Source organism: Equus przewalskii, chromosome 10 (assembly GCF_037783145.1).
Source record: "Equus przewalskii isolate Varuska chromosome 10, EquPr2, whole genome shotgun sequence".
Taxonomy (NCBI): domain Eukaryota; kingdom Metazoa; phylum Chordata; class Mammalia; order Perissodactyla; family Equidae; genus Equus; species Equus przewalskii.
The window spans coordinates 16,378,538-16,396,122 of NC_091840.1; the positions used below are offsets into that span (position 1 = coordinate 16,378,538).

General features: G+C 45.5%; 1 protein-coding gene across 17 annotated transcripts in view; it reads left to right on the top strand.

Moving 5' to 3' along the window:
• The window catches only part of MARCHF10 (membrane associated ring-CH-type finger 10), a 199,788-nt gene that overhangs the window by 112,646 nt on the left and 69,557 nt on the right, over window positions 1–17,585 (top strand). For 4 of the 17 annotated variants that reach the window (XM_070561709.1, XM_070561712.1, XM_070561714.1 and 1 more), the window contains exons 2-3: window positions 8,095–8,394; window positions 13,650–13,755. In XM_070561709.1, the coding sequence (XP_070417810.1) occupies window positions 8,138–8,394; window positions 13,650–13,755 (363 nt within the window). In that variant the 5' untranslated portion in view covers window positions 8,095–8,137. Of the gene's footprint in view, window positions 1–7,104; window positions 7,216–8,094; window positions 8,634–9,911; window positions 10,156–12,837; window positions 13,174–13,649; window positions 13,756–17,585 lie in introns of those variants that run through there. The other 13 variants (XM_070561720.1, XM_070561711.1, XM_070561721.1 and 10 more) reach the window with 10 other exon arrangements.

The following is a 17,585-nucleotide window of genomic DNA, read 5'->3' on the forward strand; positions in this document are numbered from 1 at the left end:
TAGGAGCCCTCTCCAGACAGGGAGGGAAAGGAACATGTGGGAGGGAGGAAGAGGGCAGAGACAGGAAGGCTGGGAGAGCCAACGCAAACGTCACCCACTCCCAGTCTGGCCAGCTCCGACACTGCGAGCAATGCTTCTAGCAGAAGGGACTGAGCACCAGCAGGCAGCACTGAGTAGGGCCTCGAGCAGTACCTGGAGGCACTTCATTTCTCACCGTGAGAACGTTTCTCTTCACTCTTATCCTCTCCCCCTCACTCTCTCCCAGGCCCACACCTACCTCTGTTGTAGAACTTACTCCATGGTCTTGTTTACTTTCCTTCCTCCCCCACAAGCACAAAGACCATGTCTTACTCTTCTGAGAGTCCCCAGAACCTAGCACAGCACTTGGCACTTAAGTGCTTAATAAGCTTTTGTTGAATGAATACATGACTACACCTCCCTGCCTCACTGGGGGCACCAGGAGAGTCTATCATGTCCTGCCGATGGCAGTCAGTTCCTAATCTCTGCATCAAACTATGCCTGCCTTTCTAAACCTGGACACAACATTCTGAAACAAAGATGAAGGGGAAGAGGCGTGGGACAGGTCGGGGCATGAAGATACTGCCACCCATGTGCACGCACACCTATTTAGATGCTGCCAAAATGTTCTCGGCCCTTTCCCACGGGCCTGCGCTCCCGTTTTACCCCCAACCTCGGAAGGTTTCTATGAGAAAGACCATTATTATAACTTATTTTGCTCTATTTTGTATCAAAATAAATAAAAGGCAGAATATATCAAAACTCTACCCCCACAACAGTAGATTATTATATTTTTTAACAAACTGACCCACCACCGTTTTCCAGCACATGTGATATGCTGCAAGGAAGTGCCTGGCACTCCGAAGGCTCAAGGTTCCAGCAGCCGTTGTGTGGCCTTGGATAAGGCGCACAGGGGGACTCTTTGTCCTCTGGTTTCTGCAGTGTGTTAAAGGAGATAATGGTATATTCAATGGGTATGAAGAAAGCTTAACATTAGTCTGCATGAAGCTCTTTGAAATGCATGAAGGGCACTACAGTGTATAAATGTAACACTTGGCCTAGTGTTCACTCAGAACCCTTGTCTGAGCATTTATAAAATCTCTCTGTGGATGTGTACACACACACACACACACACACAAATATATATTTAAAATTGCTTAATTGCTTTTAAAAATTTTAAGTAAACACGCTGAAATGATTATAAGGCATCTGTACAATGTATCCAATGCAAGCCTGCCACGATAAGAGCTATTTGAGAAAGTAAATCACATCAATGAAAGAATCGCAATGAGTCAATTGATGAAATATTGCATTAGCAATGGCCTCTGACCCTGTAAGATGCCACCCGAAAGCTTTTTCCTCTCTTTGTAATTTAATCATTTTTCAGTTAAATTAATTTCTTAAAATCCACTCAGATAAGCCACCTATGTTAAACACACACGCGCGTGCACACACACACACACACACACACCCCCCTCCAGGTATAGGTGAAATAAAGGACAAACCCTCGTGTTGTGACTCTCCATCTGTGCTTTATTCTGGAGATGGACAATATCCTGTTTCTTTTTTCTATATTTGACAAGAGTTTTCCATAACTTCTTCCTGCTAAAGTGCGATGTCAAGGGCCTCCAAATACCCCAAGACAGAGACCCAGTCACCACAATCCGAAACTATGAAAATGCAGCCGTGAAAGGCCCCACTGCGTGTCTGCCGTACTTAAAAAAATTTTTTTTAATTTATTTTAATACAAACTAACTGGCTCAGAAAGTGGCTTTGCAAAGGTAGCGACTCTGAGAAGAGCGCTAACAAGCCCGCCCTGCACATCTGTGCTCGGGCTTGCTGGTAGAGCGTATTCCACACACATCCAGGAATGTGTTTGAGGACTGAGCGTGGTTAAGTCATGTTTTAAGAATGTTCTCTCATTATCCTGACTCAGAGGGTGCAGTGAGCCACAGAAGGGAGGCTTCACAGTGATACCTTCTGTTCTGTCTGGTTTTTGAGAACCGCCTTCCACCGTACTGATGGCTGCAAACTGATGTCACCGAGGTTAATTCCTTCACGTCTTCTTTTCACAGAGCTACAGCAAGAGTGGTTTTTCCTGTTGACATTTTTTAAACTGTGTAACCTCGGGGTTAGCCTTGTTCAGGGAGGGGAGTGTGGGGAGAAGAGCGTCTAGGAGAGGTGAGGGGAACCAGAGAAAGGACCAGCATGGAACCAGAGGAGAGAACCAAGGACAAAAATGATCGAGCCAAGAAATTTGTTTGGGAAAACAGAAATCTAAGAGCTGTGGTTTGGCAAGTAACTCTGACTCTTAATGAGAAAGGCAGAGAGAGAAGAGAGGGGAAATGGGGATGAAGATGGGAGGGGAAAGGAGAGGCGGAGGAAAGCAAGAAAGGAAGAGAGGAGGGAGTAAGGGGAGCAAGACTCAGCATGTGACGTAATGCTTCAGGAGGGGACATTATGAGAAAATGCACTGTACTGAGAGACTGGCAGTTAAAAATCAGGACAGACTCCCCACTATGGGACCTCTGGTTATGTTAATGTCCTGGAACTAGGGGAAATATCCTTGATAATCCATCTTTAACCATCTCATCTCATGCCAATGGACAAGCACGTGCTTGAACGATATTTTGAAGTTTCCTCAAAGTCTGGAATAGGGATCACAAGGTCATAACTACCAATTCTGGTGAGGAATCTCCTCAGGGGTCTCCACGTGATATGTCAGACACACACACATGCACACTTTAAAACCACTCCACAGCTTTCCATTGTACTTAGAATAAAACCCAACCCCAACTCTCCCAGCCTCCCAGCCTTCCCTCGCAACCATCTTCCAGCCGCACTGGCTTCCTTTCAGTTCCTTGGATCCCCTGAGCTCTCTCTCACCTCCAGACCTTCCCCAAACTGTTTCCTCCACCTGTGCCCCTTCTCCACCCTCAGAGGGCTGGCTCCTCTTCATCCTTTAGGTCTCACCCAGAGAGGCCATCTTCAATCACTCTGTCTAAATAGGTTCCCACCCTCCCCATCGCCACCCCAGTATTCTCTGTCACTGCACCCTATTAGTGTCCTGGCACTAATTATCATTTGTCAGTTTATATTTATTGATTTGTCAACATGTAAGTTGTCCTTGACACCTACCAGTCAAGTATCTGTTGATTGAGTGAATGGATAGAATGCTCCAGATTCACTGATGTGGGAGGCACAGACTTGAGCCCTGGCAGCAGTCCCCGACCGCCCATCTTAAATGTCTCTTCCTCCTGCCTGCTGATCCACACCTAGTTCCCACTTAGGCCTTGAAGCTGCTCCTGCTGCCCGGGAACACCCTGAGCAGGCCACCCTCTAGCTGGAGGGGAGGTGAGCAGCTGTCCTTCGGTGGGGCAGGAGCAATGAGAAGCCACAAAGTGTTAGAGACAGAAATAAGAGTTAGCAACTAATCAGATGCTGCTTCCATTTAATTAGAAAAACGGAAAGAGAACCACAAAAGAGAGAGCTCTGAAGAGAAACGAGTGCGGATGTTAGAAATCTTCTACGTCAGGGATGAAGGCTCCCCTGTGTGGTACGGCCATCTGAGGGATCCCACTCCATCCCAGTGAGCGCGGAGGGCACTCTGCAGCACAAAAGCTCCATGACGGCACCGATCAGGAGATGGGTGATTAGAAAGGAGGCCACCTGCCCCCCGGGACCAGTGCTGCCCCTGCTCCTTTATCATGTGCCTTCTGCTTGTGGCTCTGGTCTCCCCCTCGCTTGCCGGGCACTTTTATCCAAACAAAACATCACGGAGTAACATCCACTTGCGAGGGTTCAGGAGTTGCTCATTACTTGTGTTCCCTTGCTCTCTTGATGAGAAGGGTTTTTTGTTTGGCCTGAGTATTTGTCTGCGCAGACACGTGTGTAGTGATCACGTGTCGCTGTCCTAGCTTTCTGAGGCCTGAGTCTCGCTCAGAGCTTCATGATCAGTCCACAGATTAAACTCTTGGCCAAACATGTGGGGTTGAGTTTATCCAAAGTCCAAACAAATCAGATACTCCTCCTGGACAGAAGTCAAATTCTTTCCTTTGTTAATAATTTCTCAGAAATTCAGAAAGCAATATATTTTATGTTCTCAAAGTTCTTATAATCACATCCAATCATGTATCAGTTGCATCCATTGCCATAATGAAGGGTTTTGAAAAGTCTGAAGCCTCCAAAATGGATAGAGAAATCAAAGCCTGTTTGAACTTTTGAGAAATATCTCAACACTGTGAGGTCCAAAAACTTTAATGAGTTCGCCCTCTCTCTGTAAAACAGCACAATGGACCAGCTACAATCCCAAACGAGGAAAATTCTAAGGGCTCCCCCAAAGGACATGCATTTTTTTTTATTAATTGTAGGGAGTTTGCCAATCTCTAACAGAGTCTACTTTATTCCACAAGAGAATCAAATCACAAATATCTGGCCTACAAAAGCCCAACAGGCATTACTAAATTTTGTATAGTTCATGGATGGCTGCAAGTCCCAAACTGACTACACCCTCACAGTTAGGGGTGAGGTCATAAAATGTCACTCTCTGAAATTCAGGATAAAAAATATATTTGTAAATTTCACAGCCATGATATTAGTAACATAAGGTCAACATTTTAAAGAAATAACAAGCCTTTGGAGATGTTTTATAAATTTACAGGTGATGTACCTTGGTGCGTCCTCAGGTCTGAGCAAGGAGAATTAAATCTACATCAAGTAAGTAATAATGATAGCTACCATTTGTTGCACAGCTACTATGTGGCGGACACAACGCCAGAAATTTTGTATTGGTAAGTCATTCATCCTCACAACAAGCCGGTGAGGAGGCTCTGACTATGACCATTTTAACGATGAGAATCTTGAGATGTGAAGGAGGATGGAAGTTGTTCACTGTCAAACAGCAAGTGCCACTGCTGGGTTTCTAGCCCAGGTCTTCTCAACTCCAAACTATGCTCTTAACTGTGTTAAGAGAAATGGTCCCATGAAGTTGAGCAAAAAGGCAGTTAACTGAAACAAAGATGTGGTAAAAATCTCCAAATTCTTTGAGGTAAACAGCCCAAACCAGTTATCCAGACTGAAACATCTCTGGAGGGAAGAAAGGTCATTCTGTGAGGCCTCCTCAGCCTGCTAGAGAAATCCCTTAAGAACACTCAGTTCCCTTTGATGGAATTCAATATTCACCAAACCTTCTGATCTTTAACTTGATCTCCTGAGGATGCCTTTCCACCAGGAGGGAGTACCTTTTGCACATGACCATGGCTGGACAGCTGCCAGCTTTACTCTCCAGGATAAAATAACTTGGACTTGGTCAGGTAGAGGACATCTAGTCTCTGCTGAGTGGAATTATTAGGAATCAATTCCTAAAAAGATCAGCTCTGAATTGATTAAAACGATATTTCTGATCCTACAAAACCAGGGACCCAATCCTGGGTCTTCAGGAACCTCCACAAAAAGTATGTGTAGCCCAGAGGGCTCACCTTGAAGCAGCCTCCCAAGCTCTTTAGCCATTTTAATGACATCGATATAGAACCACTTTTAATGAGTGACATGAAGAGATCGTCACATTGCATACTCACAGTCTGGCCAAATAGAACCGTGGGATGAATGCAGAATGTCACAATAGCCCATGGCATATTCAATAAGCCATTAACCAGTTTTTAAATTAATTGGATGAATTCCCTGCACAAAAGGGTTCTGGAGGAGAACCCATAAAGCTTGAAAGGACTCACCTCCTCACAGTGCCCTTCTCAGGAAACCCACTCCTAGAGATTCTTTCTGCAAACCAGCTGCCATGTGCACTGAATGAAGGCAACATCACCACATTGGCCTTAGCTGATGAGAACAGAAGCCCATTAATCATGGTGAGGCCCAAGGGAAAAACGACCATGTTATATATGAGGGAGGCCATCTGCTTCTGAGGCCACATGCCCTTTGTATAACTCTTAGGTTAAACTAAAGGACTTCCTGATGCTCATTTGCAAACAGCAAATATCTCAATCATTCGAATGCACGATCTAGTTAAGTCTGAGTTTTTTCCTTCACTTATTCGTCATCTACCAGAGACACTACGCAGAGAATAAGGAACAGTCGGATCCTTTCTCCAACCAGGACTTGTGTTTCTTCCTTACTTTAATATTTCTCTTCCTTAGCATTTTGCTTTTTAATGCCATAACTAATCTTACTTGTACTTTACATACCAAGCTTAAGTTTACTCATTGAACACTAAACTTGGAGTTGCTCACTAACTTCTCACAGGCTGACCTCTGGCACTCCACCCTCTCTCAAGGGCACCAAGATTCTTTCTAGAGAACAAATTTTCAGAAGCACTTGAAATGCAGAAGAGTTTAAAGCTGAGATACAAAGCGACATCTCCAAACTTTGTTAAAAAATCTTAAAATATTTATGATTTACACCCGTGCATTAAATGAAACCTTAAAATACTCCGAGGAAGTAAAGCTTCTGATTATTGAGTGCTTACTATATACCAAGTATGATATTAAATGCTTCATTTGTCCTCCCAATGTCTTATTTAACCCTCACAGCAATCTTTCGAGGTAGATAGTATTATTTTATACAGCTCCTGAAGTAGGAGGAGAAAAAGCTGGGTCCAACACGCACCAAGGTGCTTTTCTTACCAATAGGCAACGTCAGGGCATTCGGAATGGGAAGCTCTGCTTTTGAGCCCTGGGCTGCTACTTACCATGTGTCCTTGGGCATGTCACTTCTCTTCCACTATCTCACCTGGACTTCAACTTCCTCTTCCGTTCATTAATAATTAATAATTATCATTAATCATTATAATTATTTTTATTTAACAGGAGTCCTAGCTCCAACAGAACAAGCTCGCTATCATTTCACTATTATAGTTTCAATCCAGTGCGTCCTTAAGCATCTCCTTTTGAAAGGCAAAAACCATGGGGAGAAGTCTTAGGTTAGTACTTACCAGTTAATGCTCCAACGTTTTAGTAAGGATTACTTGATAACCAGCTGAGAACAAGAACAGAACGTGGGTTGGGCTACGAAAGGTATGAGGAACTGCTGGAGGACGATGAAGGTTGGATGACAAAGTACCCAAAACAAATACTTGACCAAAGTACATTTTATCTGGACTCTGCCTGGCTCAGGATATGCCTTAGAAGCTGGCGTGAAGGCGGTGAGAAATGTTTAGTGTGTAACACATCGTCTCGTCTGGCTGAGGTATGAGTGAAGAAATGCTGAAGCAGGAAAACCAAGAAAGCAGGCCCTGGGGGAGGGCATAGGGAAAGCCACAGTTAAGAATTTGGACTTCATTCCGCAGGGAGCGAGGAACCTTCGAGAGCTTCTTAGCGGGGGACCAGTGACATTAGGCTATGCAGCTTATAGCAAAGCACAAATGGTGGGGATGGGGTATGGAAGACAGGGGCCCCGGGTGTGGTTAGGAGGCCCTTCTAATAATCCAGTTATGAGGTGATGGAGCCCAAAACTAAGGTTGTGGTAATAAGAATAGAAAGAAGGGTGCGGTGCTGCAGGAGAACGGACGCCAACTGGATTTGGGGGATTGTTGTGAAGAAGACATCTAAAGCACAGGCGCCCAGGGATTCTGGGCACTGATGAAAGGTCCAAGAATTTCTATCCCCCTTTTCCCCTATTTTCCACCTAATCAAAAATGCCTTAACTTGACATCAGTTGGCCAGTTGAGTGCCTAAATATGCAAAATATATGGAAGCGTCATCTTTGCCTATGAAAACCACAGACAAATAAACCTGGTGGAGAGAGAAGGTGACACTAGACAGGTCTTGATGCCTTCCTTCCAAATCTGTGGGCACGGGTCTAAACCTCTAAGAACCTGCTTCCTTGGGAAAGGCAGGGAAGATTACTGATAACCAGGAGATAACTGGGCTCTGGTCTCGGTTCTGCCACCGACAGGGTGCCTCCCTTAATCATTTATGTCTTCCCTTTTTATGTTGGATCAGACATTTCAGAGGTCCCCTGGACACCTCAAACTCTGGGGCTGCACCGTCTTTCCCTCCTCTGCCCATGTATTGCCTTTAATATTATTTTATTCAATTAAAAATATTTTCCCCTCTCTTTTTCCAGTCTTATTCTCAATAAAGCACAGCATTGATTGAGGGCAAGAGTGATGGCCTCGGTATCTGGGTCTGGGCTTGGACATCAAGACAAAGCCAATCCGCCTCCTCCTTCAGGAACTCTTCTCCACCCGCCGCCATCACCGCTTTGCCTTCCCGACAGCATCCTGACTGGTTCCCACGGCAACCGGCGGGGCGCCCACCTCAGGGCTCAGGACCTCGCGGCCGCAGCCCCGCCCCGCCCCCACGGCAGCACGCTCCCACGCGGGGAAAGAGGAGGCCGGGTTGCCGAGGAAACGGAGGACGCCAGGCAGCAGTCCCCACCGCCTTCGCCCCTAGGAAGCCCGGCAGCCGCCGCGGAAAGCTGCCTCCGGGGAGGAGGAGGAAGAGGGGCCGGAGGAGGGAGGGGAGAAGCGAGAGGAGGAGGAAGAGGAGCATAAGGACGGGCCCCCGCGTTTGATGGGCGGCTCCTCCGTCCTGGACCAGCCCGCCTGCCCCGCCCCTCGGCCCCTTTATCCCCTCGCAGGGGAGGAAGGACTGACCCGCAAGGTAAGGGCTCGGCTGGGCCCGGCCCGTCCCAGCCGCGCCCGCGACCCAGCGGCCCCTGGTCCTCCGAGGAGGTGGAGGGAGGAGAGGGGGACAACCTCTCCGTTCGACTTCCATGATTCTGAAGGGAAATTGGGCCTGAAGCCTGGTGGCCTGGCCTCTCCCTCTCTGGGCTGGCCACAGCCCCGTTTTCTTCTGCCTCAAGGGGCCAGGTTTGGGGGACTCTGAGATCATTTGCACACTGGCAGCCTCCCCGCACCTACATAACTTCCCCGCAGACTCCCCTGGTCTGCAAGTCCAGGAGAGGTAGACACGGACCATGGCCCCTCTGGCTTCTGAGTGCGAAATTGTTCATCTTGTCATTGCTGAGAGGTATAGCTTGTCAAGCCTGTGACATTACCAGCCACCCACCCAGGTTTCCCAGTTACACACTGAGTCTCTCTCCTGTGGGCTCCATGGTCAGTGTGTGACCACCCATCTCTTTCACAGCTTCACAATAAAACGAAGAGTCACCGCCGAAGAGCTTTTCTTACGAGCCCTTTGCAGCCCCCGCCCCTTGACTTCCTACGCCAAATGGGCTGGAGGAGGGAAACCATGTCCCTGGCGCCCTCTCAAGCCCTGCTCTTTCTCTGGGGTCACAGTATTCTCTCAGTGGCGGAGTGTTTGGAAAATTGGGCCCAAATCACTCATCTTTGTTGCTTATACTCAACACATTTTTCTAAGTTGACTTTAAAACTCGTAAGATTTTTTTAAGGCTAAGTTTTAAATAAATCCTGTAATCTTTGTCATTACAAATTAATTGCGTAAAAGGATGAACAAGGTCTCCTGAACTCCCTCTTCCAAGCAATCAATTGTGGAAAAGGGGGAATTTATAAACCTGACCGTCAGGTATTAATATAGCCATTTGGATTTTGGTTCAAAGGAATCTTCAGCCTAAAAGGGGGCTTAGATTTACATTTTTCTCTATTGCTGAACCAATAAAATATTCACTTTAATGATATTTCTAATATGAGGCCATAGTAAGAAAACAGTGAAATAGCTTGATTGTTATTGAAATGGAAGCCCTTCAAATCAATTGTTTTGACAAATGTGGCCATAGATGTATACAGAAAGATGTATACAATATATATGTGACTTTGTTAGAGAACTGAAAGAAATATATTCTGCCATCATATTCTGTTCTCCTTAGTCAGGGAAATTCGCTTTGAATTCATTGGAAAGCTACACCAGAGGGGAATGCATATGTCACAAAGTTCTTAGAATATTCCTCATTGAAATTTCAGATATGTAGAATTTTGAGGCCAAGAAGAATCAGTCACTCCTGCTTTCAGCGAGGCAGGACTCCCCTCTCCCTTCCCCTCGTGCCTTCTGCTCACTTCTCCTTGCCCTCTCCCTCTCCCCATTTAATATAGCTTCTTACGTTGAGTTCTAAAGTACAAATTTGGCACCACATATTATCACCAGAGACTTAAAACAGAGGCGTGCATGACTGTGAGTGGATTTTCATTCAAGAAGCAGTTCAAAGGTGAGAAACAGGAGAATACAGGATGCTATTTGAGAAACCTGTGCCTTGCCCACATTTTATTATCGTTCTCCCCCCTCCACCTGTCTGTATTTGCTGAGGAAAAATTTTTGGCTTCAAATGGCCATCTGGTTGAGTAGGCCCACAAAGCCAAGACCGATGAATCAAGCGTTATCTCGTGTGGATTTATTTCCATACAGTTACTTCTGTTGCTTGTTCATCCTGGTCAATTTTTCAAACCCGCAGTAAAGCATGAAGTTCAAGTGATACTTCAGAAATGTGGAGAGTGTTTGACTAAACTGTGGTGGTCCACCTGCCATCTCCTTGATCCATCCCTAATAGTCCGCTTCCTCGGCGCCTGTAGTGTTTGTTTAATCACACAAAGTATTGATGGGTTGAAATAAGAAATTACATGTGGCACCATGAAGCTTCTAAATATTCATTTGACGGTAAAGTACCATAATAGAGAGTTTATGGGAGGGTAAAGAGATTTTTGTAGGCAATTTTAAAGTCCTTTATTTGGTAGGTGATTGTGAAGTCAGAGGTAACCTAGCAAGTAATTCAAACAGTGTTATTTCCTACCTATTTAGACAAAGTGATTTCATGCCTCTTGACTAAGAAACCTCTTTAGAATAACACTGCATTAAAGCCAGGATAGATTAGCTGGCTTTTCTATGTCAACTTTGTAACCAAAATGTATCATCCAAGTGGATGCTGGGATGTCCCCCGTTAGTGACCATTAACATATTTTCATTACCAATCCTTATATTCTCTGCCTGATTAATATTCAGACAGGCTTCTCTTTCCAAGTGTAGCAGCAGGGGTTCCTCTTTCTGCCTGTTTTAACACCATCATTTTCTGAAAAGGGTGGGAACGTAACTCCATTCTATGTGGATACAAATTCATATAAAAACGTAAAAGTGACCTTTTAAAATATAATCCCATAAAAGACTATAAAAATGTTCAGAGACAAAATTTAGGCTTTGTGTATACCTGGTTTGGGAACTACCTATCGGATTGTAGTTTCAGATTCCGACTCTCAAAGACCAACTTTCTATACTTGGGAGAAAATAGCTTCCGAGGGACCTGCACGAGTTCTCCCTGTGGCTCAGACCTAGACAGTAAACCTCTTGAGATTTCATAGGGACCAGCTCAGACACTGGGTCTGCCAATATCCACACAACTGAAAAAAACGAAGAAGGGAAGGAAAGCTGCATGATGTAGACACCTGGGGGCAGGGACGTGTCTATGTCGTCCTGCTGTTTGCCCAGAGCCTAGCACAGCACCTGTCACATGGTAGTCAAAAGACATGTGCAGAAATAAATGAAAGAACTTCACTGGACAATAAGCAGGAATAGCGTGGGAGCTTTGAGACCTCGGAGATGAGGTCTAGCAGACTATTTTTTTTCGTTGAAGTATAATTGACATACAACATTATATTAGTTTCAGGTGTATGACACAATGATTCGATATTTGTATGTATTGCAAAATGATCCCACAATAAGTCTAGTTAACATCTGTCTAGCAGATTCATTATTAACAGGGCCTTTAATAACTTTGTGAACTTACCGATTTTGGCCACAAATTAGGCCAATCAGAACCAACCTTCTTGAAAGCATTGTCTCTACTTCCTTACCTCTCATTTACACAACCCACTGCAGTCTGTCTTCAGCCCGGCACTCCACTAAATGCTCTCACCAAGGTTATTAATAACCTCCTTGAAACACGCTCTTCTCGGCAGCGGTAAAACTGCACCCACCTGGTTTTCCTCCTGTCTCTCTGGCTTCTTTGCAGTGTTTCTTGTCTGCTACCTGTCCCTCAGTGTTTTGTGCTGGGTCCTCCTCTTTTCAGTACCCATTCTGCCTTCAAATTTAGTCGTCAATGCCAATGATGCCCAAATCTTTATATCCCTAATCAGCTCCAGGGCCCTACATCTAACTGCTTACTTGACATCTCCGTTTGCTGTACCCTAGACACTTCAAACTCCACGTTATTTTCTCACAAACCTGCTGCTCCTTCCTCCTCCCTTCTGAAGGAATGTTGGCACCAAGCAGCTAGCTGCTCCAGCCAGTGACCTGGGCAGCTTCCTCCACACTTCCCTCTCTGGGCCCATCTGTATAATCACCTGCAAGTCCTGACGATTTTCTCTCCTGAGTAACCATGGAATCCTTCATGGTTTGAGTGAGGGCACTAGCATGAGACTCTCTGGGTTCAAATCCCAGCTCTTCCTCTTAGTCGCTCTGTAACCTTAGGCAAGTTACTTAATCCCTTTGAGCCTCAGTTTTCTCATCTGCAGAATAGAGGTATAGCTCCTGCCTCATAGCATGGTCATGAAGACTCAGTGCGTGAATATGTGTAAATGCTTAGAACAGTGCCTAGCACTTCCCGAGGCTCAGGAAATAGTAGCTGTGATCTCATCTCCCGCCTCCCTCCTCTCCTCTTTCTCCTCCTCCTCTCCACATTTGCTACCCAAGTCTGGTCACCATCTTATCTCATCTAGATTACTGCGGTATGTTCCCAAGGGTCTTTGCACTTCCATTTTTACTCCACCTCCCCTCCCCTCATCTGTTCGTCATGCTACAGCTGGAGAGACCTTTTAAAACCCCAAATCTAATCATTAACTCCCCAAACTGAAACCTCACAATGGCTTTATGTGGGTCTTTGAGTCACGACCTTCAAGGTCCCGCCCACATTTGGGGCCCCCGCCTCCTCCCCAGCCCTTCTGGTGCTGTTCTCCCCTTTCTCTGCTCCTGCTGCACTGGCCCCTCCTCTTCCTCATCGGCACCAGCTCCTTCCTGCCCTGAAGCTTCTGCACCTGCTGTCCTTTCTGTCTGAGATGCTCTCTATCCTGCCTAGCTCACTACCTAGCAAACCCAGTGTCCTTTCCTGAGGAAAACCTGGCCTCCCAGACCAGGTTATGCCCTCCCGTCATAACACTCTCTCAAAGAACCCCGTACTTCTCCGCCACGCTTATCACATTAGGCTCACTTGTTCAGTGTCAATCTTCTTCCACCCTGGAATGTAAGTAGCACAAAGGCAGGAGCCATGTTCACATTGCTGACTCTCTACCCCAGTGCCCAGCATTGTGCCTGAGTTGAAACGGGTGCAACAGTTGTTGAATAAATGACTTTCAGTTCCCAAGGGCTCGTGACTTTGGTCAGTGCTAATTTAGCTAGGTTCTTGGGGTTTTTTTGTCATGTTGTAGAACTGCTTCTGAGTCAGGTGTCTGTTAATCTAAGTCCCTATGAATAACCAGGACAGGATCACTGAAGCCAGCTGATGAATGTGGCTGCATTATTTATGCCTAGAACAGGAGGGCTGTAAGGGCATCAACACCGATACAAAGAGTCCTTTCAGCCTGAAAGGAGCATCTGTGCCTTTCAAACAATGGAAATTAGATTAATAAGAGAATAAAAGCAGTTATACTAAATAAATTCAAATATGGCAAAGCCACAAAGAATCATATCACAGCACATTTATTTATCTTTTATATGCAGGTGGGGATTAAGAATCATGTTGCACGAAGCAAGGGACAGGCAGAAGTTCGTCAGTGATGCTCAGTATCTGCGGGACATGCAGCATAAGGTGGACTCTGAATATCAGGTAATTGCAGAAAACGAGAGTTATCTTCCACCTTCACTTACAGTATTATGAGAGAATTCAGGACACAGTGTCAGTATAGCATAAGCGGTAATAGTTTTCTAAAATCCAAAACCCACCCCTTATTAGCTCTGCGATCGTGGAAAGGTACTTTATCTCTGAGTCTCAGTTTCCTCATCTGTAGTGGGGAGAATAATAGTACCCACTTCGTGATATTGTCATAAAAGTGAAATGAAGTAAGCTTTTAAAAATATTTAGCGCAGAGCTTGGCACACAAGCCTTGTCAACAAATGACATTAGGGCTTGAGTTTGATAAACCAGCTATCAAGAAAAAAGACATTAAGGAGTTAACTAGGTTGCCCCACCACTTATAAAATACCATGCCCTTCTGCTGTCATCCCGCCAGGAGAAAGGTGGTTAGCACATTCTACAATAGCCAGCTATTCGTCACCCTAGTTACAGTGTTTACGTGCAACAACACAACAGACAGGGAGCCGGAGTAGCCGTGATGCAATTACCCGGGGCTGGCAGAGGACAAACTTGCCAGACTGGGTGTGGGATTTGGGGAACAGTTAGAAAGTGTCACTCAGCCCCCTGGCTGGAGGTCAACCCTTGCTAATCAAGGAGGCTTGTCCCCAGCCTCGGCCGAGGATTGAAGAGTGCTCCTTCCCTAAGGACAACACAGAACTGCTGTTATCAGGTTTTTCTCCTTCTTAGCAATTTCAAATATAACCAAACCTCCCAGGTCACCAAGGAAACCAGACCCATCTCAGTAACCTGATTTCACCTTACAGCACAGCTTAGCTCCGGAGCTGGAAATGGAGGCAGCAATTTCCTCCCACAACTTGCCAACCCACCGACAAGACCATAAAATTGAGGGGATTTCTATAAAATGAGAACATAAACATCCCAACTGGTCACGCTGGGAGTCCCACTACTGTTCACAAAGAGGCCTCTGCCACCCGCCTCATGTTTGGAAATTCTTGTTTGAAATTGGCTCCAGAACAGGCACATAAGATAATCAATCTTATTATTTTATGGTCTGTGCTGAAAAAAATCGCACAACTGTGTGGCTTGGAGCCACTGTGGTTTTAGTTTCTAATCTCAGTTGGGCTTTCAACACTATCTTTATAAATAACAATATTTATTAAGAGCCTACTATGTCCTGAACAAAGTCCCTTCTTTCCTGGAGTTCTTATTCTAGGATTGAGAAACACAAGTAAATAAATATATAAGGTAGTTTCAGTTACTGATGAATATAGTGAGTCAAATAAAACAGAGGTCGTGGGGGTGGGGTGATGCTTCCTTACACAGGCAGGGAAGCCTCTTTGAGGAAGTAAATTTGGCTGTGGAAGTAAATGATGGGAAAGAGCCAGCCAGAGTATCCTGAGCAGAGAAGGAAAGCTAGTGCAAAGGCCCTGAGGCAGGAACTAACTTGGAGCATTGGAGGAAACAAAAGAAGGTCAGAGTGGCTGGAAGACATTGACTAAGGGAGAGTGAGGGACATGATGGGGTAGAAGAGGTAGATAGGGCCAGACCATGCCAAGTCTCTCAGGATGATGCTTGGTGTTTGGAGTTTGTGCTTATCACAATGAGAATTTTTGGGTGATTTTAAGCATGGAAGTGGTATGATCTGATTTACATTTTTTAAAGTTCTCTCTGGGGGCTGACCCCATGGCTGAGTGGTTAGGTTCCCACACCCCACTTCGGCGGCCCAGGGTTTCGCTGGTTTGTATCCTGGGCGCAGACATGGCACCACTGAGGCAGCGTCCCACATGCCACAACTAGAAGGACCCACAACTACAATATACAACTATGTACTGGAGGACTTTGGGAGAAAAAGCAGAAAAAAATAAAAATAAAAAAATAAAGTTCTCTCTGGCTGCTGTATGGGGAAAGGACTGAAAGGGGCAAGAGAAGCGGCAGAAACACTAGTAAGGAAACTGTGATAAAAATTTAGGAGAGAAACGATAGCGACCTGGCCCAGAGTGGGAGGAGCAGAGGTTGAGAGAAGGGACCCAACCCAGGAAATGGAAAGAGCGCAGACATCTTGCTGATGGATGGAGGGGGAATGCGGGAGAGACGGGAATGAAGGATGACTCACTTCAACATGTTTACTTGTCCGTCAGCTCCCTCTGTTATCATCACTATTTTAAACTTCTCTGCTTTTTTCAAACCTCCAATCCCCATACTTTCAACAAAGAACTTCTCTTCCTGTTTTACACACACATGAAACAAAACAAAGAACCCAAGGTCATCAGGTGGGAAGCCACGTAACTCCTCCCCTTCCATTCCAGGCTACACACCCATGTAGCCCTCAAGTCTCCCTGCTAGTGCCCGCCTGAGCTCTTGGTCCATGGCCCCTCTCTCTCCAGCCCCTCTCCGTCCATGGATCTCCCATCTGTATCTCTGAAATTTCCCTTCTTCTTATTGGCTCAGCCTACAAGTATGCTCAAGTCTCTCCCATACTAAGAACAAAAGAACAAAGCTGTCTGTGGACCACGTGTCCTTTTCTAGCCGCAGCCCTGGCACTTTCCAGTCTCCAGATGTCCCCAAATAATCAGCTACATTTCTATCTCCGCTTCCTCCCCTCTCATTCACTCCCTAACCAGCTACAGCCTGGCTCTCACCTCACTGCCCGTGAAACTGTTTTCACTAAGGCCAGTGGCCACATTCAATGGACACCATTTTAGCCTTTGTTTTCTGAAGCTTTATCTATATTTGACACTATTACTCCTTTCTTCTTGAAACATTACTCCTTTGGCTTTCTGACATCACATTCTCCTGATTTGCCTTCTGTTTCTCTCACATTCTTCTCCCTGCCCTTTGAATGTTAATTCCTCTCGGTTTCAGTCCTCAATTTTCTTCTAATTCACAAGGTCTTTGTGACCCATCTCATCCCCTCCTGTGGTTTTAACTACCACTCATAGAGTAACGGCTTATAATCCTGAGTCTTCCCAAGGTGTCAGCATCACACGCACCCCTGCTTGCTGGACATTTCCATCTGGATGTCGCCCAGGCACCTCAGATTCAGCACGTCCACGGTTGCGCTCCACGTGTCCATCCCCCTGCCACCCTCCTCTCTGTGCCTCCTCTGATGATAGTGACCTAAGCCTTCCCTGACTCCTTCCTCTCCCTCACCACCCACATCCCACCAGGTACCAAATCCTGCCAGGTATACCTAAAAGCTCATGATCTTGCACCTCCCTTTTTATCCTGTTGCTACCACTCTGGTTCCAACCACCATAGTTTCCCTCCAAGGCTATTGCAATATCCTATAACCAGTCTTCTTGGCTCCAATTTTGCCATCTTTCAGATGGCTTTCTTGAAATCTGTCTAAAATGTGAATTTGACTATGTTGTTGAAATGCACGAAACCCTTTGGTTGTTTCCCCTCATTTAAAGGCGGATCCAAGACCCAAGAACCACGGCAGGTCCAGCCTAAACCTCAACCACTTCTCTGATCTCTTCTTCCCCTTTCTTTCCTCTCTTGACAAGGGTGGTAAAGACCATGGGTTTAATTTAGAACTAAAGGGAACCTCTGTACTCCCATGCCACCCTTTTTTAAAAAAACAACTTTATTGAGGTATAATTTACATACCATAAAATTCACCTGACATAAGTGTATAATTTAATGACTTTTAGCAAATTTACCAAATTTGCAGCCATCATCATCATCCAGTTTTAAAACATTTCCATCACTCCAATACCAAAGCATCCTTTTCATACTTCTTTCACGTAGCTTACGAAATTGTATAGAAATTGTCTTTTGTGTGACTTCCTCTCAGACTGGCCCATGGCTTCTTAAGTGTGGGAGTGGAGTCTTGCTCTTCT